The sequence below is a fragment of the Candoia aspera genome, chromosome 4, assembly GCF_035149785.1.
Source record: "Candoia aspera isolate rCanAsp1 chromosome 4, rCanAsp1.hap2, whole genome shotgun sequence".
Lineage (NCBI taxonomy): Eukaryota > Metazoa > Chordata > Lepidosauria > Squamata > Boidae > Candoia > Candoia aspera.
The window spans coordinates 110,466,302-110,491,908 of NC_086156.1; the positions used below are offsets into that span (position 1 = coordinate 110,466,302).

Sequence of the window (25,607 nt, forward strand, 5' to 3'; positions counted from 1 at the left end):
AGCTTAGATTCTTTACACCGGTGTTTCTCAACCTTGGCAACTTTAAGATGTGTGGACATCTTAAAGTTGCCAAGGTTGAGAAACACTAGTTCAGAGCACAGCAGCTTCATTCACATACCACTCTTTCCATATACAAGTATTACTGTATAATACTGTATAAATCAGGGTTTCTCAACCAGGGTTCTGTGGCACCCTAGGATTCTGTGAGAGGTCACTAGGGGTTCCCTGGGACATCACACTTTATTTTAAAAAATATTTCAGATTCAGGCAACTTCACATTAAAGAGGTAAGTTTCATTAAATGAAAAATAGCACTGTTAATGCATTAATGTAATACAGGCTTATACCATGAACCAAATAATTTTGTAATGACTATATTTGAGACTGAATGTGTTCCCTTGGTTCCCTGAGGCCTGAAAAATATTTCAAAGGTTCCTCCAAGGTCAGAAGGTTGAGAAAGGCTGGTATAAATAATACTTTATAATTCACTCAAACTATTGTGTGTATTTATTTACTATTCTGCCTTTATTATTTTTATAAATAACTCAAGGCAGTGAAGGAGGTCACCCAGCCGCTTTCATGCCTAAGGCAGGACTAGAACTCTGTCTCCTGGTTTCTAGCCTGTTGCCTTAACCACCAGACCATTTAACTTGAATTTTGCTACAATAGGCTCCGTTCTTAACTGCGGGTCATCGGCAAACAGGGCATTCTTAACCTGGGGACTACCTAATCCAAATGGAACCAAAGCACAGAAAAAATTCTGGATTTCCTTCTCAGTCTGTTTACTTCCCAACCATTAGTGTGGCAGCCAGCTCCATTCTATCTCAGGTCACCCTCAAGGGATAGTGGCCCAAGATTTTTTTTGGCTGTGCAAGGATGGTTGTCAGATTTGTGGGCTGTGTGCATGGCATATTAATCCAAACCATGATTAGCTGGGTGCTTACAACAGCTTGAATCATCCCACTGAAGGAGTGGGGTCGAATCTGGAAAATTAGCTGGCCACTAGTTATTATCCCTGCCTTTCTTACTAGACAACACTTAAGCTGGCTTAGAACAGTGAAGCTAGTTGTTTGTGCAAATCCTGAGTGTTTAGGAAGGTAGCTGCACTACCTCCCTTTCTGACTTTTTCATTCCTACAAGGATCCTTGCAGTTTCTTCAAGCTGACTGCCGGCACACCACCTGCAGACAATTCAGGAAAGTGCTTCCCCCCCACACACAAAAAACTCTCCTGTGTATGCCTCTAGCTCTCAAAGGCTGATGCTGGAATAGGTGCTTTAAAATCTGAGTGTAAAATCAAATCCGGTGGCTTGCAGTACTAGAAGCTTTAATTTTTAGTTTTCGTAGAAAAAAACAGAAGTATACTTTGTTGCGTCCCTGGGTGGGCTTGAACCACCAACCTTTCGGTTAACAGCCGAACGCGCTAACCGATTGCGCCACAGAGACTCGCGTGCGCAGCGGGGCAGAGTTCAGCATGAACTTTTACCCCAGACTTGAAAGAAAAACGAAATGTGACAGCATTGCGATCTTAAAGGAACATAATTTCAATGCCGGTGAATCAAACCAAGAAGCCAACCCATTTTTCTCCTGCATTCTCCTTGCCTGCCAGATTCCTCTGGCAGTAACTTTAGGGGTATACTGCCTCTGAAAATAGAAGCTCTACTTTTTTCTGCTCTCCAGTCAAACTCAACACATGTCTTCAAAGAGCTCTTTTTGTTTTAAAGTGTTGTGTAGATTTCTTCCTCTACGGGAGGTAGATTTTCACAAAATCTTTAATGCAGGGTTAGATCTTTGCAGAAGATGTCTTGGCCACGAACATTGATTTTGCAAAATCTTTTAGGAAAAAAAAGTATCACTTCTCCCCGTCGGGGAATCGAACCCCGTCCTCCCGCGTGACAAGCGGGGATACTCACCACTATATTAACGAGGGCAAGGCGTTGAAGGTAATGCTCTTTGTGTTTCTGAAATCTTCAAGAAGTCAGCCAAAGAGCCCAACCGATTTTCTACCGCCTGAGAATTTTAAATATCAAGAGTTTCATTTACAGCATATTTTCTCTTTGGTAAGTACAATAAGTCAGGTACTGCGATTCAGGGAACCAAACATGAAAAGCATTGAGAAATCTCGTAAATTTGTTTAAATAGAACTTTTCCCCCTGAAAGTCAAATCATATTAAGGAATCACTTTGAAAAGTACTCCTGCCCCATCAGATCCTACAAGCAACCATGGTGAACTTAAGGCCGTGAAGATAAGTCCAAACTCGGGGGTTGTGCCATTCCCTTTGCCCTGAACGAGATCGGACAGCTCTACCCTTTAAAACCATCCTCAGCACTTTCTCTCTGCCTGTCCTAAGCAGGGATGTCTGCTTCTGTTGGCTCAACGTGAAGCCAAGGGAAGGCCAGAAACTAAGACCTTCCGGCGACTGAATCTAAAAATAATGCAGCAAATATCTTATCTGCGGATTTAAGTGTTTTCTATGAATGCTCAATTTGCTGCTGAAGCCAACCAGGCTATGGAACCTGTCCCATTACTTTGCAAACTGGCGCTTCAAGCTTTAGGTGCTTAGTCAAGTGAAACAGCTCTTTTCTGGAGAAAGTAGGTGGCTCTTAAAAGAGCCTTTTGTACGCAAAGGGGAGTTTCGCTCACTGCGGGCAAGAGGCGTTACTTGGAGCTGGTGTACTTGGTGACGGCCTTGGTGCCCTCGGAGACGGCGTGCTTGGCCAGCTCGCCGGGCAGCAGCAGGCGCACGGCCGTCTGGACCTCGCGGGAGGTGATGGTGGAGCGCTTGTTGTAGTGCGCCAGGCGGGAGGCCTCGGCCGCGATGCGCTCGAAGATGTCGTTGACGAAGGAGTTCATGATGCTCATGGCCTTGGAGGAGATGCCCGTGTCCGGGTGGACCTGCTTCAGCACCTTGTACACGTAGATGGAGTAGCTCTCCTTGCGGCTCTTCTTGCGCTTCTTGTCGCCCTTCTTCTGCGTCTTGGTGATGGCCTTCTTGGAGCCCTTCTTGGGCACCGGCGCGGACTTGGCTGGTTCCGGCATCCTGAGCAGCGAGAAACCCTGTAGCAGGAACAACGAAAGGGTGAAGGGCAACGACTCGCCTTCCCTTTATTTATAGGGCGCATATGCAAATGAGAGGTTTCGAATTTCTCAGACGCTATTGGTGGAAAAGAGCTCTACCGTCACACGATTGGAAGAGAAGCCACGGAGCTTCAATTATATCGAATCTTGGCATTCCCATTGGTGCTTTCAGCTTGAGCTTGTCATTGGCCCTTTTTGAGAATAGCGATTGCCTATTGGCTAGAAGAGCCAACTAGAAATCTCGAAGTGGCAATACTTTTACCTGGGCTTTTTTTGCGGCACGCTGCAGATTTCAATCGTCTCCCCGTCCTATTTTGTTGCTATATGCATCCTGTACATTAGGATAATCAGTTAAATGCAAATTATTTAATATAGATTTATGCTTTGTTTATTCGTTCAGTCGCTTCCGACTCTTCGTGACTTCACAGACCAGCCCACGCCAGAACTTCCTGTCGGTTGTCAACACCCCCAGCTCCTCCAGGGACGAGTCTGTCACCTCTAGAATATCATCCATCCACCTTGCCCTTGGTCGGCCCCTCTTCCTTTTCAGTTTTGCCTTTAATGTCATTCCCTCAAGTGAGCAGTGTGGCTTGATTTCCTGGAGGATGGACTGGTTTGATCTTCTGGCAGTCCAAGGCACTCTCAGAATTTTCCTCCAACACCACAGTTCAAAAGCATCGATCTTCCTTCGCTCAGCCTTCCTTATGGTCCAGCTCTCGCAGCCATATGTTACTACGGGGAACACCATTGCTTTAACTATGCGGGCCTTTGTTGTCAGTGTGATGTCTCTGCTCTTAACTATTTTATCGAGATTGGTCATTGCTCTCCTCCCAAGGATTAAGCTCTTCTGATTTCCTGACTGCAGTCAGCATCTGCAGTAATCTTCGCACCTAGAAATACAAAGTCTTTCACTGTTTCTACATTTTCTCCCTCTATTTGCCAGTTATCAATCAAGCTGGTTGCCATAATCTTGGTTTATGCTACAGCTACGTTAACCTGGGGAAGGAATATTTCTCGAGACAAAAAGGTTTCGATTAAGGTGTCAAATTATAAAAGAGAAACAACTGTTTTCGCGCAAGCCGAAATAGCTCAGTTGGGAGAGCGTTAGACTGAAGATCTAAAGGTCCCTGGTTCGATCCCGGGTTTCGGCATAAATGTTTGCTTTTCGTCGGAAGGTTACCAATGGCCGTGTTTACACGCTTAACCTAGTCAACTACACGAGGCTACGTTTGTATGCCATATTGATTGAGTTTTGCAGTTTACAGAGATGTGAGACCCCACCCCGTTCGGTCGTGAGCAAACCCAGAGCGTCTCGTGGTCACTACTACCCGCTTTACATTTACCCGTCCCCGCTTCTAGTTCCTATTTTCTAAATTCCAGTTATCCCAGAAGTAAGGCAAGTTCATTCTTAAGAGTAGTAATCCTCAAAAAAGCCAGTATGTTTTTCAAGGTATGGATAGGTAAAACATTTCAGGGCAAGGACCAAGTTAAGATTCAGAATACAGAAAGGGAAACGGGGAACGACCGTAAATAGTTCTATAGAGGCCGGAGTAAAACATATGGGAACGTTCTTCACCCTTAATAGCCAGTCCCCCTTTTGAGAGATTTAAATCGTGACCAAAAGCTTATTTAAGAAAATTTTAGTGGCCCTTAAAAGGGCCGTTTTTGATTGGGTTAAGGGGAGTTCACTAGGCTCTTAGCCGCCGAACCCGTAGAGGGTGCGGCCCTGGCGCTTCAAGGCGTAGACCACGTCCATGGCGGTGACCGTCTTCCGCTTGGCGTGCTCGGTGTAGGTCACGGCGTCCCGGATCACGTTCTCCAGGAAGACCTTGAGGACGCCGCGAGTCTCCTCGTAGATCAGGCCCGAAATACGCTTCACGCCTCCGCGACGAGCCAGACGGCGGATCGCCGGCTTGGTGATGCCCTGGATGTTATCGCGTAGCACCTTCCGGTGCCTCTTGGCGCCCCCTTTCCCCAAGCCCTTACCGCCCTTTCCGCGACCAGACATCTCGACAACTCACCCCAACGCCCTTAGAAGAAAAACTGTTAACCTCGACAGAGGCGGACGGTTTATGTAGAGAGTTGTCCGACCAGAAGGAAAACTAGAAAGCTGAGCCTATTACTATTAGAGTTTTACAGGATAAAGGCTATCCAATCCACAATGAGCAGCTTGTTTCAAAGTAGCCAATCAGCGTACAGTTATGCAGAGAAAGGCTTCTTGGCGCCATTGTTAGCTTTCAGCGATGGGGTAGATTTTTCAGATAGATGTAGATGTATGTAGATCGATCGATCGATCGATATAGATACTAAAGCTCATTTTGATGGAACTTTTACCTTTGCCTGTTTATTCTTTGTGGACCGTTCCTCAATGGAGTTGCTCTCTTACAGTATTTATTTCGCCCGTGTTTTAAGTAAGCAAATTCCACACCTTCTGAGTCTGGTGCAGAAACGAATAAAACTTAACAGCCCCACGGAAATCAGTGGACCAAGGTTAGATACGACTAACCTCATCCATTTCCTGTCCAAAGCCCGCTATACAGTATAGAAAAGTTTTCCATTATACTTTTAAACGGAGGGTCTGACTTCCGTGTAGTGTAATGCCGTGTGAGTCAGTGAATGCGGGCTCACGTTACACTGGCTGCGGTGCCAGCTTCTTCAGAGCAAAAGTGAAACTAAGCCTGATAGGAAATTTCAGATCCTGAAATTTCTGCCGGCGTTTAGTGGAGCAGTATGCCCACCGTCAATTGCTAACCGCCAGGTAGATGGCCGCTGATCACCCACCCTTATTTAGATTATTGGGGTTTCCTAATTTTCTATCTAATCTGGGGACGGTCCTATGCTTTGCCCTATTTGTCTTAAATCTTCCTTTCATGTTCTTCGGTTCTGCATTCAATGGAATGTCCAGTTTGTCCAATGTAACTGTCCATTTATGCTACACATTGCTGGTTCTCAATTTGGAGGCTTTTATCTTAATTTTTTTTAGAAAATAACGTATCAAGCAACAACTTTTAGGCAACAATAAAGGCAGAATATTTGAGCTTGGATTAAGATGTATGAACTTGGAACCTGTAGATCTCGGAAATTGGCAGCTCCAGGATGAAACAACTCTTTCTATGTCTGCCTTGTGAGGTAGTCCAGACAGGAAGCACACCTGGCTAAAGCTAAGGTTACATTAACAGAATCTTGCAAGTCTGAAAGTCCATTTCTCCTGCCGTTGCCTTTACAGCCCAAGAAACCTAGGAGGGTCCCTTCTGAGATGTTTGCCATGCCCCCATTCCGTCCACAGGCTAAGCTGCCTCTTGTCTAACCGTTCCTCTTCTGTGGCTCTTCCCCGCCTCCCCCAAGGCCATTCCCACATACACATTCAGACCTCTCAGCAATCTGGATTACCTTCAGGGATTAGGGATACTGCGTTATAGTGGTTCCACTCCTTCTACAGGAGGTGGCCCTGACTGCTGGTGGTGAGTCAGCCAAGCAGTTGCTTGCTTGCGGGGTGCCACAGCACTTAGTCCTGTCTCCCTTGCTTCTTAACATTTCCACGAAAGCAGTGGGAGAAGTGCTTTCACCTCAGGCTTCAGTATCCCCAAGATGCCAGTGACATCCAGCCGTAGATGGTTAACCCAGGCCACATGGAAGCCCTAACTTCATGCAACTGGAGCCTGGGAGGCTCCGAGTGGGAAGAGACAGACGGAACAGGATCGACTACTACTTATTCAACCTTTCTATTTTGTCTTTGGGTGGGCGACTCCATGGCTTAGGCCTTCTCCTGGACTCGCGGCTGCTGATAGATGGGGAAGTGGAGGCTATGGTCAAGCTGGCGGTGCACCAGTTGCAGTCCTACCAGAGGAGGGTTTTGTACCAGTAATGCATGCCCTTTCCCCCACTCAGCTGGACTATAGGATGCCTGTGAAGACCACGTGGAAGCTTCAACTGGTCCAGAAGGCAGCTGGCATAGTTGTTGAGGGTACATATTCACATATGCACATTACAGGTCCTTTGGGTTCTGCACTGACTCCCCATTAGCTTACGAGTGCAATTCAGAGTGCTTCTTTTGAGCGTTAAGGCTGTATGTGGCTTGGCACCGGAGTGCTTGCAGAAACACCTTCTCTGCCAAATTTCAGCACACCCAACTCAGGTGTCCCAGGAGAACTTGTGCAAGGTTAACAGGCAGAGGCTCGTAGGTGTGTCTTTTCTGTGAGTACTCTTGGACACAGCGTGCGCGCACACACACACACACCTGCCCTCAGTCTATCAACCTTCCTCCTGGGCTCATCTTCTGTCCTGGTGGTTAAGTGAACACTAGCCAAGACGTGGCCAACACTAGCCAAGGTAACACATGCTGTGTACAAAGCACTTCCCCTCAGCTGAAACTCCATTCTCACCAACGCACATCAAACCAGTCATCTAAAAACAATACGTCTTTTTATTGTTAAGTCAATAAAGAGGTATCAAAATTAAAAGAGGAAAATTACAAGGGACAGAACTGAACTACTGGAGCAGATGAAGGGGAGGAGGGGAAACGAAGGGCAGATGCAACAGAAGACACAACATCGTAAAACACACAGGGCTGCAAGAGGAAGGAGGGCAGTGAGGAAGCAGCCAGCCAGGGGGAAGAGGGCTGGTGAGGGGCTCAATCAGAAGAACACCGTGTGGGCCAGGGAGCAGAGAGGAGAGGTATGTTGGGCTCTTAGGAGTCATCTTCACCATTGGCACTGTCTCTGTCGTCTTCCCCTTCTTCAGGTTCCTTGTCATCCCCCTTGATGGACTCCAACTGAGGGAGAGAAGGGGACAGGCAGAGGGGTCGAGTTAGCAAACAGGGAGAGCCGCGCTCCTCGCTTCGGGCTCTCTGCCTCCTCCAGCTTCGTACCTGGTCGTCTCCCCGGTCTTCGTTATCGTCGTCGTCCAGCAGGTCCCCTTCCTCAGCAGAGTCATCAGCCCCAGCCTCAGACTCCATCTTAACATTGCTCTCTTCCTTCTTGGTAGAACTGCTGCTCTGTTCTTCCTCCGACTTGTCGTTCTTCAGTTCTAGGGAGGGAGGGGAGAAAGGAGGGCCCAGCAGAGACTCAGAATGCTTGACAGTTTTGGGGTTACCACAATTTGGGCCTCCTGCCTATTTATAGCAGTGAAAACCTCTAAGGGAGCCTTAATCGTTCCGAAAGAGGATCAAAACCTTTTTTTAACAATCCAACAAAACGTATTTGGGCCAGTCGTTAGCAATGCTTCTGTGAACCAGCAGCTTTTGCAGGCCTATTTGAAAGGCTGCTGTAGAAAGCTTTTCCTTCAGGCACAGAAGATCCTAGTGATGCACCTCCTCCCACAGATGCTGGGGTAAGAGTGTCCTGGGGGACCGGAAGAGGTTAACAGGAAGCATTCTGTAAATGTCCACAACATGGAAAGCCACACTGGAAATAGAGAAGCCCACTGTGTTCCTACAAGATGTCCCAAATCCTGCCTGTCTCTGCTAGCCTAGAAAACTGCCCACTCCTGACGTAAGCTTGCCCACTTTCAAATATGCATCTCATGACCCTCATTTTTTTTCTGCCTATACATAGAAGGGTAAATGCTAAATAAAGGTTTCAAGCCTAGCATGCATCCCATACAGATCCCCAGGCAGTTTATCCCTCCCCTCCCTTTTCACCCAGCTCTTTACTTTGATCCTTCTCTATCTTCTCCAGGCTTTCCAGCAGAGAATCCACTTTCTGCTTAATCTGGGTCAGTTCCTTCTTAATGGCCTGCAAATCATCTCCTTTCACTGCAATAAAGAAGTGAGCGCATTACTGGAAGTTTCAGTACCCTGGTGTACTAAAAAGCATACCCACTCAAGGAAACTTACAAAAGAGACAGAGATCTCCCCCCCATGCCTTCTAAAGCCCTCCTCCGTTGTCAAGTGGCATTTCAAAATGTTTCAGTGCAGTAGCAGCCAGGTTGAAACAGGGAGGAGGGCAGACTTTTAAATATCCAGTTTAAATAACACGTAAAACTCTGCCCCATCACTTTCACTGTAGCACCTGCCCCGCAACAAGTTCAACACCTACACTTCCCAGACTTGGAGGATGATCCCCGCTGCCCACTCTTCGAGTTGAATCCACTCTTGCCTCTGCGAGAGGTGTTGCCAGAAACCCGCTGGCGTTTGGAAGGGACCACAGCCCTGGCAATGGGGGGTGGAGGGGGCACTCGTGCTTGGTAGCTGTACATCCTAGGAGAACAAGATAATCCAAAAAATCTAGCTTCAAAACTGCTTTGCAAATCCACGGCTCCTCGAGCTTTGCATCACACTGGCATGCAGATCTGTTCCTGGGTTTCTCAAAATCCCTTCTTTTAATTAGATAAGCTAACCAAGGACGTTACGTACTCCTTCTAGAACACCACAGCTTTCTGTAGCACACATACCACAGAAATGTATCACTCACCAATAACCTTCTCTTCAACCAAATGAAGATGGCCCAGAACTCTGTTCTGTATACCTCTTCCCTCCCTCACACCCAAAACACTTGATCAAAATCCTTCCTTTAATTTAAATCATCTTAGTACAGTCAACGGCTATCTATTTTCTTCCTAACTTTGGAAGACAAGTGATTCCAGAGATTAATTCTGTAACATGGTCTAATGTTTTGGGGTTAAAGGACATGCATGGATATGTTCTCCAAAGTAACAGAAGAGGCCTAACAAAGAAGAGGGTTCGAGTATTAAATATGCAATTAAATTTAAACTAAAGGAATTAAATGTAATGAATATGCTTATGTCCCAACGATTTCCCTTTGTTATTTTATAAATACAAATCTGGTAACTGGATCTGGAGCTTGAACCCAAGGTTTTGGGGGCCTGCATGCAGAACCTCAGGGACCTTAGTTCTGCATTCCTGCTCTATAAACATTGCAGAAGTTTACTGGTTGGGTTTTGTTTTTGATTTTTTGCACATACAGAAATGCCGTCCCAAGAGAGCTGTTTGTAGCATAAGAAGCTGAAATGTGCCAAATGAGACCATACACTGAATCAGCGTCATCTATCCTAACAGCAGCTCTCTGGATTTTCAAGTCAATCCGAAGATGTCAGCATCACCCGTGTGCAGAGGATGAGCTTCACCATTAATCTACGCCCCTCCCTCAAAGCAGTGGCTCCTTCTCAGCCACTCTCCTTTGGCTGAATTTGCAAGAGACTCAGCACGGCAGAAATCTCACTACAGGAACCCTCCTGGGGAATTCCGTGAGCCAAACACGCATCCCTTTCAGCACCACCTGCGCCTTCTCCCCCGGTGTTTGCAGCTTTCCAAGCACCAACACTGCCAAACCTCTGGCTCTTGTTAACTAGGCAAAAACCAAACTTCTGAGAATGAGCTACACAAACTATTCCAGAAATAAACAGAACGGCATGTTGCTCTTTAGCGGAACAGTTGAAAAGAGGGCATGATAGCCAGCCAGAGCGTGTGACTTTTTTGTGATGAGCTTTATCTGTCCTGGAGACAGTAACACAAAAACAATTTTGTGGGGCTAAAATGAAGTGTGATTAACTTTTAATCAAAGCTGAATGCAGCATTTCTATTATCCAGCCATGTATTTGATAAACCAATCTCTCTCTCTCTCTCACACGCGCGCACACACACACACGTGTAACCTTAGCATGTGTAATTGGGTAACAACTTTGAGAGCTTTCTGGGAGCCACACTGAAGGCTTTGGGGAGGGGGCACATGGAGCCCTAAGGCCTTGGTTTCTAGGGCTCCGGTCTCCGCTTAGGGCTGTGTCTACCCATCAGAATTAAAAACACAAAGCCGAGCGGAGACACCTGACACCACATACCTGTCGTAATAGTCACGCTGGAAGTCATAATCAAGGTCAAACGAAGACCTGAAAGACAAAGCATGGGAGACACGGTCAGGTCTCAGGGAGGCCGGGGACCACAGCCCCCGTTCTAGAGGGCGGGGGACCACAGCCAACCCCTTAAGCTATCAGTATGAGGAGTCTGTTCACAGCTCAGTATAGCAAGGGTGAAATGGTCCAGTCACAATGCAAAGGTGAAAGCAAGCAGGGTTCCGCCCAGTTCCCCCTTCCACTGTCGCCCCTCGTGTCAAAGCCATCTGCTGCTTGGCACTGCGCTCTGACAAGATGGCAAGCTCTGTCATCCCAAGCACATCAAAGCCACGCTGCTGCTTCTGACAGTCACATGGATTTCTCCATGTGTGCACACCCACCCACCTACACAATCAGATTTAGCATCTTGCACCCAGCTGGACAGTAAGACAGACAGAGGCATTGCTCATTCCAGGGCACAAACCAGAGAAATAAAAAACAGAAGTTAAAATAATGAAAACGTAAGGATCCCGACCTGACTAGAGGGGACGGAGAAGGTGGTGCGGCTACTGACCCGTACATCTCTGTGGCCGATCTCTTCACCCCAGCTTTACCCCGGTTCAACTTCGGCTCCGCAGCCAGATTAATATCTGAACAAGACACAGAAGCTAGTTTGAAACCCAGGATCTCCATCTTGAAGAAATTAAAACCCTGCCATATATGTAACGTAGCTTTTCTCACTTAAGGGGCAGAAACCCTCCCAGAAGTCCCTAGCTGACTGCTGAGAGATCTGAGAGTTCAAGGTTACACAACTGGAGGACACCAGAAAGAACGCTGGCCAAGAATACTGATATTTACCAGCTGCCTCTACTTAAAGTATCTGTAAAAGGAAAGCCCACCCACTACTAAGGGACCCTCTTCCACAGCGCTGTTAAATACTTTAATGTGTAGGCCAAATCTGCTTAATAACTTGGCTCTATCTTCTGCCTGACCACCTTTCAAACATTTGAAGTTACCCTTGTAGCCCCGTCATGCTTTTATCCAGGCAAAACAATTCCAGCCTTGTAAAACATTTGCCGTTCTGCCCTTACACAAAGGACCACTGTGTGAATATTCTTCTTATATTGTTGAGTCTTGATCAGCAGGCTAAATTCCAAATATGTTTTGCCTAGCCCTGAACAGAGCAGAACTACTGAGTTTTTCAGGAACAGACAGTCTGCTTCTCCGAAGGCAACCTATTCATGTTAATTTTTTTAAGCAACTGAATTACTGTCCCACGTTCAGCATATTTGCTTCCCAGAGCCTTTTTCCACATATACAATCAGCCACTCTTCCTAAATCTACACGTGACTTTTATTTTAGTGTCTCAATGCATACATTCAAGCATTTCTCTGTCTGCATTTCATCAGATTACTTTCAGCCTAGTGTTCTGGTGTCCAGAACTATCACTTCCAGCCTTGTATCATCAGTAAATTAGATAAACATTGTTTTATATCCTCATCTACAACATTTATAAAATGGTAAGAATTGGGAAAGCCTTAGAGACCAGAGACTCCAAACCAAATTAAAGTATCCTGACAGATGGTGGCCCAGCTTTTTCTTGAACTCATCCAAGAAGAAAAGCCTAACATCTCTCTGGGTGAGATGGTGCCCAGCAGCATGCCCGCAGACATCTCCTTACATGTTGATGCAGAGCCACCAGTTAACATTTGCTGGCACAGTGCCTAAAATGAGAGTGGGGAGGGAGAGAGTGCCCCTCACACAGAGGCAAACAAACTGAAGCTACACAGGGCTACACGTCTGCCATCCAAAAGCAGCCATGGAAAAGAAAAACAAATACTCTGTAGAATGCAAGCTGTGGCATGCCATGAAAAGACCAAGGGCAGTTTGGGGCTAAAAGAGCTGCCTACCTAGCAGAAAAAGCATCCAAACTGTGTAGAATGTTAATAAACACAACATTCAGAGGCTCAGGCTATGTAGAAAACACCCTTCTTTCCTTTGTTGCTGAAGAAAACCTACTATCACCTTTCAGAAGCAACAGGCTAAGCAGGAGGCGAGAGAATAATCTACAGAATCCTGCTAGAGGGGTTTTGGGATATTGAGCAGAAACACATCAGCAACTTTAGGCAGGGAAAAAAGTTGACTTCAGAAAAGAAAGGAAAAATCCTCTCAAGCAAGGCTTGAGCATGTTTGAACTGGAGCAGGTTTCTGTGTTTGATATTAATAGGCAGGTCCCAACAATTGTGGGGAAGCAAGGGGGGGGGAACATTTTTCTAGAAGGGGAGGCCTTGAATTTCTTCTTTATTCCAAACTCATTTTTTTGATATGCCAACCAAGACAGGCCACACAAATCAGCAAACACTTGTGAGCTACTAATTTTGTGGACTTATTTGCACAACTGTAAATGGCCACAAGGTGAATTAATGTGTCCTGGTGGTGATGAGATTTTAATAAGTTGGTTTCAGACAAAAAAGTTCACCCCTCTTAAGCCTGTACCACTTAAACAAACAAGATTATACCCTACAAAGAAAAAAGCCAGCCAGCTGCTTGAGTTTTTCTCTACTCCGTTTCCAGGAAAGATGTAAACCAAGAAGGACGTTCCACATTCTTTACATTTACCCTCCTGTTCTCAGATTCCAGAAAGTTCCTAGGTCAAGGCAAAGACAGGCCAAAAATAACATCTCAGTTTAGGTAGACTTCTACATCATAAAAAGTCAACAAAAGCCACCTTCTGTGACTGCTTGTCAGCCCTACTAAGTAGTCCAGACCAGGAATCACTTCCACAGGAAGACTGAAACTACTTCCTTCCCCAATACTTAATTTACCTCCTCCTCCTCTTCACTCTCCATTTCCTACTTCTACAATACCAGAGATCCCTTAACAGAAAACTGAGGCTACGGTATGCATCTTGTTTGCACAGGTAACTGCTGGGCTGCTAGCAGACTCCGGGTCGCACAAGGCAAAAGGGAAACGAGCCAAATGTTTGCGAAAAGAACCAACCAAGCAATTTCCTTGGGACTAAGGAACAGAAGGGTCAACCTGGAAGTCACCTACTTACCAAGGACCTGGCCTGCTATCATCCTGCCATCCTCTCCTGCTACCGCAGAGCGAGCATTGCGCTCATTCACATACTGCACAAACGCAAAGCCCTTGTGCACCGAGCAGCCAACAATCTTGCCGTATTTGGAGAAGATGGCTTCCACATCAGATTTCTTGACCACAAGGGTGTTGAGGTTTCCGATGAAGACACGGGAGTTCAGGGAACGGGGATCTGTCTTGTTGGTGACGTTGCTAGCCATAGCTCACCCACGCAGCAGAAATACTAACCTGCTGCCAGGGCCAGGGAAAGGGAGAAAAGGATGGTCAGCAAAAGGGAAATCTTTATCCATACAGATTTTACAGCTTCTACAAATGCAACTACAACGGAAGTACAAATGCACACATCTTTTGGGTGCCATCTGCCAAGAAGTAGCGCTCTCTCAGAATGAAATGCTACCAGCCTGAGGCATGCTGGGAAATCTGATTCACCCTCCTAGTGATAAGATACAGTAGTTTTGGCACAAAATTGAAAGAAAAATGCCAACACTACAAACAATAACCTTCCTGGAAAGCAAGAATTAAGAGAAAGAAAAGGGGGATGTCTTTACCATTAGCCTACCATAGTCCACTATCTCCAAGAACAGACATGAAGAGAACTGGATATATGGGAGGAGTCTTGTTTAAAAAGGTGCAATGGCCTTTAGCGCAAGTCAGCTCAAGCTGCTTCCATTTCCTTTTTTTTCCGTGTCAAGCATCTTCTAAACAAGGTCAACTTTACTCCTTAGTTCTGTTTCAAGCAGCATTCTCAGGAAAACACAACGTATCCCTTCAATACATGCTTTTGTCAATAGAAGCAGCAGCATGTAAACTGAATAAATATAGGAAGCCCAGCAGACGCCAGTTCAGAGGCAATTAATGAAAGTACTCCTATTATCAAGGGGCAGTCTTCCCAGATTTGTTTTTTTTTAAATTGAGATGAATCTATAAATAAAATGCATGTAACATCTTCAGGGCAGCACATTCTAACCTTCATCTTCAACGTCAGGGCGTTCTGCTAGGAAGTCTGGAAGTCAGATTGCAGGCCCAACACAAATTAGGGAAGATGTCCATGAAGGAGCTAATTATCACAAATCTCTGTCCACAGACTTAGGCCATGTGTTAGAGGGGTGCAGCACTTGGATCTGGCGCATGGCCACGCTCACTGTGCCTCCTAGCAGACCTTGAAAGCTTTGACTTCTCTTTCGGGCAGGAGCTGTGAAGATCAGGGAGGAGGAGTGGCTTCTTTAAAGTGCTGCTGACAGATCACGCCAGATCCAAAGCACCTTCTTGCTTTGGATTCAAATACCTGTACATCCCTTTTATGCATTTATGGGAAAGAATATATTCTGTATGCTTTTAGGAAGCAATCAGAGCAAGCGAATAGCTTATCGCTACTGGAACTTCACTCCTAGGCAAACTCAAGGGAGGCCTATCTGGTTACAGTCTAATTTTGGCAAGTTCCTGGAGGAGCATTTTCTTTATCCATACGCTCATTTTCCCTCAAGTTGCTCACAGGAGAGAGTTGACAACAACATGCGAAGACAATGTCTGACTGCCTAAGCTCAAAACTTTAGGGGCAGGACAAAGTGGGGGATGGAATGTTAGCTCTGGCCATTGAAGACACCCAACTTTTTCGGCAGCCAAGTTCCCAGAAGACTGCAAATTCCCTGCCAATCCCAACTCACAGGCCTGCTTCCAGAATGAGATGAAAATGGCACCAATGCAGAGATGGAAAGAGCTACAGAAGAGAGTAAAATCTTTCAGTCCTAGTTAATAAGCACACCACTATCCACATGCAGTGGACAGATGCACATGTTGGTACACATGTGAGCTAACAGCAGAAGCATCAACAAGGGCAAGTGAAACAAGATTCTAAGTAGGAATGACTCATTGTAGTATTCAGCTGAACATCGTGGCTCGAGTCCATCTGGCTAAGGTTCTTTTCTCCTTGCTGCCTGATACTGAGGTATCCCTAAACATGGAACTGCAGATTTGATTTGGCCTGTATGTAGACAGGATTAAATACATCCACTTAACTCATTATCCTGAGCAAGGCTCCTCTCCCCCCACCCTGTATCTTTGTGCTTCGAAGAAACCACTCATCACTCTGATGAAAAGCAAAAGCTTTGTCTGAAACAGGCTGTTTGCTTCCCTGCCCTCTCCCTTCCTGTGCAAGAGTTTCCTTCTCTTCAGTTTTTGCAGAGACACAGGTGGAGTGTTATTTACATTTCTGTCTAAATTCCAACCACGGTGGGAGGGAGACCCAACTCTTCCTTCAAAGAAAGAACATCAAAACAGCAAGGCTCACTACAAATTAAGACTTTCACAGGATGCGTCAGCTAAACCTTGAGTCAGCCTTGCAAAATCTGAAAGATGAAGAAAAATCCCAGCCCTCCATCCACCTCGGGGGGAGGGGGGGAATGTTTCTTTCTTTCCTGGGTAGTCTTCCACAGTATTTATTTGTTGGGTTTCTCTCTTGCTTTTTCTCCAGGAGCTCAGAGACTTATGCCACATTCCTATCTCCAAGTTTTCTGAAAACTGTAGGATAGATCAGGCTAAGGGAGAGTGACTGCTTCATAGTTGTCCAGCAAGCCTTTGTGGCTCACGTGGACTCTCTATACACAAGAGACAAGGAACTCTGCTGAAAGGAGCCAAACATTTTGAATGGGGAAGAAACAACAGGTAGCTTCTACCCCCAGTTAGTGTCTGACAATGTCAAACATGCCTATTTGTTAATACATTCAGTCAGAATTTGCCTTCCTATAGTTTAAATCCTTTAATTCAAATCCTGCATTCTGGGATGATACAGATATTCTGTTTAATTTCCTGTGTGTTGTTCCCTCAGTCTTCTCAAGACTAAACATTCCCAATTCCTTCAGCCTCTCTTCATAAGACATAGAACAAGTAGGTTTGACTACTAAGCAAAACTGTTAAGTTGATGCTCACTGCAGCTCCACTGGTCCAAGAAAGTAATATTCCAGGAAAGATTCTAAAACTGATTCCATGAAAACTGTATTAGAAGCTGAAAGTTTTGCAGATGTATCACACAATCTTTTAAGAAAAAGACCCCTCATGCTAAAAAGCCCCTATTACCTGTCACTGAAGATGATGGAGAGAGAGATAGGCCTATTTAGAAATTATCATCTACCTCTCCTTCCCCAAATTGTGACATTTTAAGATACCTCTCCCTGAGAAGGGACAAACATGACTGACTCGTTTTTTGTGACCACTGAGCGCCTCCATGGAGTTCCTACAAAACCTTGGTTTACTACACTGAAGACTTCCTGCGTTCTGAAGAAACTAGAGTAGGAAAAATTCTATCATGTTTCCCACAGTACATCGGTCACCATTAATTTTATGGTTTATTACACAACTTCCCAAATTCAGTGCCTGAATTGCCTATGTATTTCCTCCCATTTAGCTTGATGTATATTACTGCAGACAATTACTGTTTTGTAATATTTGCACAGCATTTAGAAAACCTCAGGCACTGCAACTGCATGTATTATTTTATAGCTGTCTGCTATGAAATTCCAAGAAAGAGGCTTGCATTATGTGTATAGTGCACAACTGTGAGCGAGGCTGAGTATTTTTTCTAAAACTGGGAAGCCATACAGCCCACTGCTAGAGTCGTCCACGGCAACTGTATTAATCTTCATTTTTTTCCCCCAAAGACCAACCACCTCCTCTAGCAGCTAAATCTATATATTATGCTATCCCATAATGCTATCTGATTTGAGCTTAGTGTGAGACACGGACCTATCTGCTGTGGTTTAGCTTAGCATTAGATGTGATCCAGGCCACCATGGCTTGCTGAACAAACCATGGCCTACCATAATGTGAGAACCCAGTCAAGGACTCAAATGACTGTCTCCTGAAAGGACATTTCACTTATTTTCAACGTCAGGGTTTGAATGGTACACTCAGATGTGCCGTACAGATGTATTTGCTTTAACCAAGACCTTTAATAGGGGATGGCCTGGAATTAAGCCAACGCAGCCCCTTACCATCAGCCAAGATGGGAATGCCCCTGCTCCATGCAAGGCTCCGCTGGTAGCTGCCTCTGTTACTCCAGACTGGGCATCCATGACGGCGCTTGTAAGGGAGGGATGGTGCAGAGGAAAAGACCAGGGTGGGAACTGAGAGGGCATGAGAGGGAGGAATGGGGATCTGACCAGGGAAAGGCTGCCACTGCTAGAGAGTGATCAGCACCACAGACATAGTGCAGCAACAGTTGAAAAATTGAATAGAAATAAAATATTAAAAATTAAAAATAAAAAAAATAAAAAAGTGTAGGAACTTCCTGAAATGTTCAAGTAAGTTCTGGAGAGGTATCAGGTTCTGTTCTTGGCAGCCAGGCGATCAGTGAGGGAGGGAAAAAAAGAGTTAACGTGATCAATCCACTTTTTTTAAAAAATGTGTTTTAAAAACCTTGTTGTGTTTTCCCCCCCAAGGGGTTAAAAGCCCAGAGTCAGTTAGGATCATTCAGAAAAACTCCATTTTCATCTGGTTAAAAATCAGCAGTCATTTTTTTAAATCACCACTATCAGCAACACATCATCATAGTCACAGTCACCACCATTATTGCAGCAATAATATCAATAAGTAACTAGTAACAACGATAAAAAGGAAATCAGTGGAAAGGCAGGAAAAAAATGGAAAAAATTGGAATAACTTACTGTAGCTGAAGATCAAAAAAATCTCGCTGTAAAAAAACAAAAATAAAAATAGCCCAGATTAGAAAAACGGGAGGTGTAAAAAGGTCAAAGTCAGTAACGATTTTTTTGTTTTTCTCTTTCTGTCCTTTTTTCCCCCCCTTTCATGCTCTCATTCCAGCCACGGTTACCGCAGAACCAGGCAGAGGAGAGCTCCTGGCAGAAAACAATCCAAGCCCTTTGAACACCATTTCACTCTAAAAATGCCTAAGAAAGGCCAGCTCATACGAGGCTAAAAGGTTCTTCCTCTAACCCAGCTGCTGCAGGGAAAAAAAAATGTGATTTTTTCCCCAAAATTACATTTTTCAATCCAGCTTTTGCTTGACTGCAAGGCAACACTGGGCCACAAAGGCAACATTTTATTAAAATGGCTTGTGCTGAGACAGTGGGAGAGGGTGTGCGTGTAGTGGGGTGGGTAGGGATTAAAAAAAATTAAAAAAAGCTGAGCTCCAGTGAAGGAAGGGTTGGGGGTTTTCTCCTTGCTGCCCTGTGAAAGGAGAAGGGACAGGATGAGTCAGGGTACCCCAGAAACTTTGCCCACATCTCCCAGTTTCCCCCACCCCAGAGAATAACAGCTTCCACTCCCATGTGGCTACTCCAAGCTCACAGCTGCCTCTCAGGTGTGATTAAGATGCCACCTTGATCTTGCCATTTCTGTCAAAGGCACCTGCAAGCTTGTGGTAGGAGGTGGCTTGTGCCGAAGCTCATACAGATCTCTAAAGCAAAGATGAAGAAGACTGCACATGTGTTCTCTCTCTCTCTCTCTCTCACACACACACACAGGTGAATAGGATCATGGGAGAAGAAACAAGGTCTATATAAAAAGTGCATGCTCTTGTCTTCTTCTAGCTTTTCATTAGTGAAAGTCCTAGTACTAAGAATTTCTAGAATTCAGGTTCATCAGCCCCCAATTTATCTTCCTTCCCTCTCAACAACCACTCAAATGCCAGGTAAATGGAGAAGTCACCCATCTAACTTTTCATTAAATAACCCATACCTATTTAAACTATTAACTTCACTTTTCCTCGGCATCTCCTCAATGCTGTTTTCTCTGGAGGAAAAATAGCATAGCTTTCAAATGATAAAAATGATCCCAAATACTGTACAGTGCAAGCATAACAACAAATCATTTTGGAATTCCTTGGGAGAAAAACAGAACAATATGTAAGTAAACCTGACCCTCTGCTCGGGTGATCAGAAAAAGCTTTTCCAGATCAGCCTATGCAAGTTGTTGACCAATTCTAACTGGGTGTGACAGTGGGAGCTTTCCTTACTGTTGGGGCAGGTAAGTTTTGTAACTGAAAGATGGGTAAAAAACGTAAGTTCAAAAATTGTAAAAGGGTATATGGGGGAGCAGTAAAAATATTGGGTATTATTTTATTTGGTGTTATCTAACTGTGGATTCAGGTCCTGGCCTAATCCTGTAGCGTTCCATTATAATCCACCTACTTCAGTACAATAAGAATATTGGAAATGTTCAGTTTTTGTGTGTGTGACCTACAATCCTGGGACCTGTCCTTCTTCATGCTATGGACTAAATATGGTCCTGTGATGAGACACCCACGGCTCTGTTAACACATGCAGAATTCTTTTACCTGGCTGATCTACAATTGCACTGTTTGAAAAGCGTCAAGACTGTCACAGCTGTCCTTGCACAGACACTGCCTTATTAAAAGTGGAAACAAGAACAAAGCGTAGAGACTGGGTCTTTCAAAGTGAGACTAATCAATAATCCCTGCAATAGAAACTGCTTTCCAAACTTTCATTTTTGTTACCAGGGATTCCAAGCAAAGCAGAGAGAGAGACAGAATAGCAGGGTACAAAATACCCCACCGTGTCAACTGGCTTTCAATACATTCCAAACCATCTCCTAAAATTGACACGGGTACGAGCTGGACCACCCAAATTTAAAAAATTAAGCAAAAATTCAACAAGAATATGCATTAATAGTTCCATCATTTTAATTGACAAACACAGCACACAACCATTTTTTTATCAAATTAATAAACTTGCACCTTGCTAAAAATACAAAGCGGGCCCTTCAGAAGTAACTCACTCAAGTTTATGTCATTTACAGGGATAGAGGTGAACTTTCTGTTTTCTTTTTTAAAAAAATTAAAAAGTAGTATTTATTCTGTCAGTCTTTTGTGGGAGCAAATTCACACTGAATGCAACTGCATTTCTTTATATTTAAGGACACACTTATATTCCTAAAAGTATTATATTCCTGTTCCCAAACAAACATGCGTTAGTTATCAAAGTGCCAAATCCTTAAGATGTTGTAAGCACCTATTTTTGTTGCTACAACCAACATAATGTACATTAATGTTAATATGTTAATAACGTACATTAGGTATTTGTACAATATATAGCGTACAAAGAAATCTATTGTCTGATGCTTTTAGGCATTTTATCACTCCCAAACTCAACCTTGATAGTCCATTAAGAGCATTATGCTAAAAGAAAATCTGCCAAAAATCACCATCTTATGAAGATAAAGACTTCTGTGGATCAAGTTGTTTCCTGTCACCTTAGAGAGAAATATCTATGTATTCTTTAAAAAATGGAGATGGTTTGCCACTGCCTTCTCCTACGGTGCTTTTTTAAAAAATTTCAGTCGAATTTACAGCCTTGGGATCTCCTAGTGGTCTCCCATCCAAGCACTACCTGGATTTGTCAGTGCTTAGTTTTTTGAGATTCAGTTTGCTGTTGCCACCTGCTGAGGCATTTGACATCTTATATTACCGGACTGTCAATCCGGATTAGATTAACAGATCGACTCTGAATGCCAATCCAGGTCAGGCATGCACCATCCAGAATGTGTGCCTTACCTAATCCAACAGCCATACCCGCAAGTGGATTTGCGCGCGCACCCTATACAAACGATACGCAGATAATGTAACTACCATATGTAAGTATTTTTACAACCTTATAAACGCATGCATACACAAACACAAAGACGGACACGCATATTCCTCTCTCTCGTAGAATGGAAGAACCATTAAAGCAGCCTTCCCCACCCCCTTCTACCCAGAATAATGGTCTCTCCCGGAGTAACCAGACACCCATCGGCTTGGATGACACCAATGAACTGAACGGGGGTGGGAATGAGGGCGAATCCAGAAGGCCGGCAAGGAAAAGACCACAGCGGAGGCCAAAACTGAGGGGGCGTGTGGGCAATACCATTATGCGAACTCCCCTCCCCCTCCCCCACCCCCACAAGCGGGAAAAAAAAAAATTCGTCGCCATTCTTCCCTCGGGCGTTTTTCTTCAGGCAACGAACTCACCGGGAGGCCCCAGATCCAGCACGGCGCCGCTTTGCTTATCTAAATGTATAATTTTGTAAACGTACACCGCTTCTCTCTCTTTCAGGGCTACCCTAGCCTCATTCGCGCTCCGAACACCTCACAAAATGGCGCCCCAGCCGCCCTCTGCGCCGCGCAGCCGGATCTGAGGGAGCCCCGCCCACTTCTTTTCACGACTCGTCCGCTCTCTGGGGTAGGGACCTTCTATCACAGGCGCGCTCATTGGCCACCGATCAAGCGCGGAGCCAATCAGCGCACAGAGAGGGTGGGTGAGGGGAGGAGAAAGCAAGCTGGTTCGATAACACTGGGAGGAGGGGAAAGGAAGGAGGCGAGGGTCCAAGGCAGGATAGGCTATACGCGTTGTCACTCAATATGGTGTGGCTATTGTTCGCTTTGGGATTAGACCACGGGACCATCGCATCAACTATTTCCCTTAGCTGCAGTGATTTCCCTCGTCTGCCGCTCATTTTGGTCCCACCTATTTCCAATGCTCGCTATCTCAATGGCTAGGATTCCCTTCAATCATCCCAACTGGCTTGTCATAGGCTGCTATCGAATTACCAATCGTATTAAAGGGGTCTCTACACGAAAAAAGAGGAAGAGCTTGACGTAGCTTGAGTGACTGACGTAAACGAAGTCTCCAAAACCCATTGGTCGACCCTCAGGGCGGCGTCGAGTCTGGAGTCCAATTGGACCTCCACTAAAAAAAAACGCGGGGGTGCAGCGTTGCTGCCACCCCGCCAATCAATGCGCGCCCTGTGCTCAGACCCGCATTTTAATTGGCTGGTTTGAAAAAAATAACATTTTCTTTTATTCCTCCCTCAGTTTTCTTCATGCTATTGTATTGCAAGAAACAAAATAGGCATTTTAAGGTATATGAGCAGGAGTAATAGAGTGGAAATGCTACATGCGCTGAGAAATTGCATTGGTCTCTGTTAAATCATGGTTTATCCTGTTGTGCAAGTATTTATTATGTAATTAAATAAATCATGGTTTACTGGATTATACCATTCGGTTGGATGTCCACAAAATACTGAATATTGTAATAGCCAATCATGGCTTAGCACTGTATAGGCCAGGGTTGTTTTTTTTTTTACTTCTCAATCAGGTCAGTTGTCAGCCCTTCAAGGTAGACCAGACTAGGACTCCAGAGTTATGAATGCTAATACTACTTTATTATAAGATTACAGTAACAGAATCTTGCAAGTCTGAATGCATTTTCCCCCTCTCTTTTTGTTAGAAGTAGGAAGGGCCATGTCTGAGATGCTTTCTCAAATTACATTTCTGCCTTGGAATCAGGTATTCTTTTATCTGCGCATTGCCTTGGTTGTGCTTTCTCCTGTTCCTCAAGGTTATTCCTACTGCCCATTACACTTACAGACCTGGCTGCAAGTCCACAATTGGCAAATCTTGGCAAGTGTTGCAAGTTGATTTTCTTTGAGCAGTTTAGCTTGTTGTACAAATCCAGCCTTTCTTTAGCTCATCGTTCAATGTGTTATGCAAACCAGAAACATAGGTCACAGAACCCCATTCACTGCTATAGAGTCTATACCATTGTCATAATTCCCCACTGCACTCTTCCAAGGTCAATCCCATCTCTTTGCTAAACATGATCAGGCCAGGCCAGTGAAGGGTAAATCTTCTAGCAGAGTTAGCCCCTATTAGTCCCAGGCTGGAACAATCTATGCTTTGTTTTCAGCTTGGAACAAAACAGCCTCCATCAAAATATTCCATCCAATGTTTTGAGGTGGCTATGTTCTGTCAGAACAAGACTCAACATGTTCAGAGTGTCTGACCCTAAGGAACGATGCAACACAGGACCAGCTCTTCTTTTATTGTTTTACCTCAACCACATGAGCAGAAGGGCTAGTAGTCTATGCTACCACTCAAATTGCAAGGCATGAATTTTAATCCATCTTTAAATGAATCCCCATAGGAAACAATGGCCAAAGAGTGCTATTGTAGACAACCGGAACAATTGTTTCCGTTAAAATCTGCTATCAACGGAAAGAGGAGGCTGTGACTGTTTCAAACTGAGAGGGAGATAAATTAAAGTCTCACTTGCAGACTCCAAGGATTCCTCAGTAAAAACTACTTATGATAACAGCTTGAATCTTCTGACACATCCTTGCCTGTCTGAGTTTTCATCTCTTCTATCAAAAGCTTATCCCACCAGCACAGCCCTAAGAAAGTAGACCTTCTTCATCTTCCTGACCAAAACTCACAAATACAGGACTTAAGAAATTATTAAATGAATGAAACTGAAGTTCTAGGTCTAAAAAAGAGTATATTGGGAAAAGAAGAATGCAAGAGGAGGAGGATTGAAAACCAACTTTTTGTCCAGTTGAGCAAAATGGTCCATCTCTGAAGATCTGAGTCCAGACAGCAAATCAGAAATCATCCAATGTCTAGACTCACTTTCTTAACCATAAAGGTGGAATCTAGTTTCTGTGGATTGTGCTGTGGAATCCCATGTGGTTTGGATAGGAGAGGGTTTGAGGGGAATACAAAAGCTGAATTTCCTTCATTCAGACCTCTCAGTATGGAATTAATTGATCAGAGGCTTTAGGGGGCAGTAATGTATCATACCCAGACTAGGGATTTATCACAGAGCTCTTTCCAACTTCTTGGTTAGGTTGCTCAGCCAACAGATTACAGGGCAAAAGAAGCAGCTAAACTCTTCAACAGTCTTTTCAATCAGTATATCTCCTGTAGGTAGTTTTCTTAATATATTTTTAAAATCTGGGCTTTTTTTTTTCCAGGCCCAGTTAATGAAATGGAGGTTTTTATAGGTTGCACCCAGCTTGTGGAGAAAGGTCACTGATGCTTCTTAATTGCATGGATAGCTTTTAACATTTAACAAGACACAAACACATTCATAGAGTATACATGAACAGTGATGTTTAGGTATCTACACAAAAGTAGCCCAAGTGCAGGGCTTGGAACAGTCAGAAGATCTGAAACTGCTAACTTTGGTTTCATCCTTAGAACCAGGTTTTCTTCCGACCTCAAAAGGAAATCCTCAAAGCACCTGTGTTGTGCTTCATGTGTGGGACACTCAAAACAGCAATTTTGAAGTCGGGAGGTTTGGCGATCCAAACATTTTACACGTTCCTATTTTCAGGTGTCACACAGGATCAGCTGTAAATTTCGGCCGTCCAGTCGTTTAACCCCAATTCAGGAACTGATTTGTGCAGCAGAAGAGTCACAGATGTGATCTGGCAAGATTAGTTTCTTTACTGAAGACTAAAATAAAGCCATGTACACATAGAAAATTTATTACTCTAATACAAGAAATCAGATATAGTTTGATACTTCTGAATTTAAATTCTAGGCCTTTCACCTCCTGCCTTTCTGAGTCACTGGATTTCAGGCCATTTTCTTAGAAAAGTGCCTGATCTATGTTGACATAACAGTGTTTTCTTGGGTTAGAACTCTCAGTTCCTACATTTCTGGCTTCCTTCCTTACACTTAAAAGGGAGAAGTGATAGAAACAATAATTCTGCTATATCTAGAAGGCCACTGGCTGCCCATCTTTACAACGTCTTAGCCTCATGCTCAACCTTTGTGAGTTCTCATATTCTGGAATATGTCTCCCAAAGGCGGGGGTGGGGGGACACCCATAAATACATCAGAATTCTGCTGGAT

General features: G+C 44.5%; 2 protein-coding genes and 2 non-coding genes across 7 annotated transcripts; 1 reads left to right on the forward strand and 3 right to left on the reverse strand.

The window, feature by feature from the left end:
• Positions 1–1,369: 1,369 nt before the first annotated feature.
• TRNAN-GUU (transfer RNA asparagine (anticodon GUU)) lies at positions 1,370–1,443 on the reverse strand. Its single transcript has one exon. It is a non-coding gene; the product is annotated as a tRNA-Asn (tRNA).
• Positions 1,444–2,646: 1,203 nt separating this feature from the next.
• On the reverse strand, positions 2,647–3,060 carry LOC134495849 (histone H2B 1/2/3/4/6-like). Its single transcript, XM_063301515.1, has one exon. It carries the CDS (start codon positions 3,035–3,037, stop codon positions 2,657–2,659), a length of 381 nt encoding a protein of 126 aa, XP_063157585.1. The 5' UTR covers positions 3,038–3,060; the 3' UTR covers positions 2,647–2,656.
• A 1,094-nt stretch (positions 3,061–4,154) lies between these two features.
• Positions 4,155–4,227, forward strand: TRNAF-GAA (transfer RNA phenylalanine (anticodon GAA)). Its single transcript has one exon. It is a non-coding gene; the product is annotated as a tRNA-Phe (tRNA).
• A 3,252-nt stretch (positions 4,228–7,479) lies between these two features.
• On the reverse strand, positions 7,480–22,091 carry HNRNPC (heterogeneous nuclear ribonucleoprotein C). 4 transcript variants are annotated; one of them, XM_063301518.1, is made up of 9 exons: positions 21,942–22,091; positions 18,619–18,644; positions 13,920–14,188; positions 11,397–11,511; positions 10,871–10,918; positions 9,112–9,272; positions 8,727–8,828; positions 7,944–8,101; positions 7,480–7,847 (listed from the first exon to the last, which is right to left on the reverse strand). In XM_063301518.1, exons 3-9 carry the CDS (start codon positions 14,158–14,160, stop codon positions 7,764–7,766), a joined length of 909 nt encoding a protein of 302 aa, XP_063157588.1. In that variant the 5' UTR covers positions 14,161–14,188; positions 18,619–18,644; positions 21,942–22,091; the 3' UTR covers positions 7,480–7,763. The 4 variants fall into 4 exon arrangements, with proteins under 4 accessions (XP_063157588.1, XP_063157589.1, XP_063157586.1 ...); XM_063301519.1 differs by having other exon boundaries at positions 11,436–11,511; positions 13,920–14,191; XM_063301516.1 differs by having other exon boundaries at positions 13,920–14,191.
• Between the last annotated feature and the right edge of the window lie 3,516 nt (positions 22,092–25,607).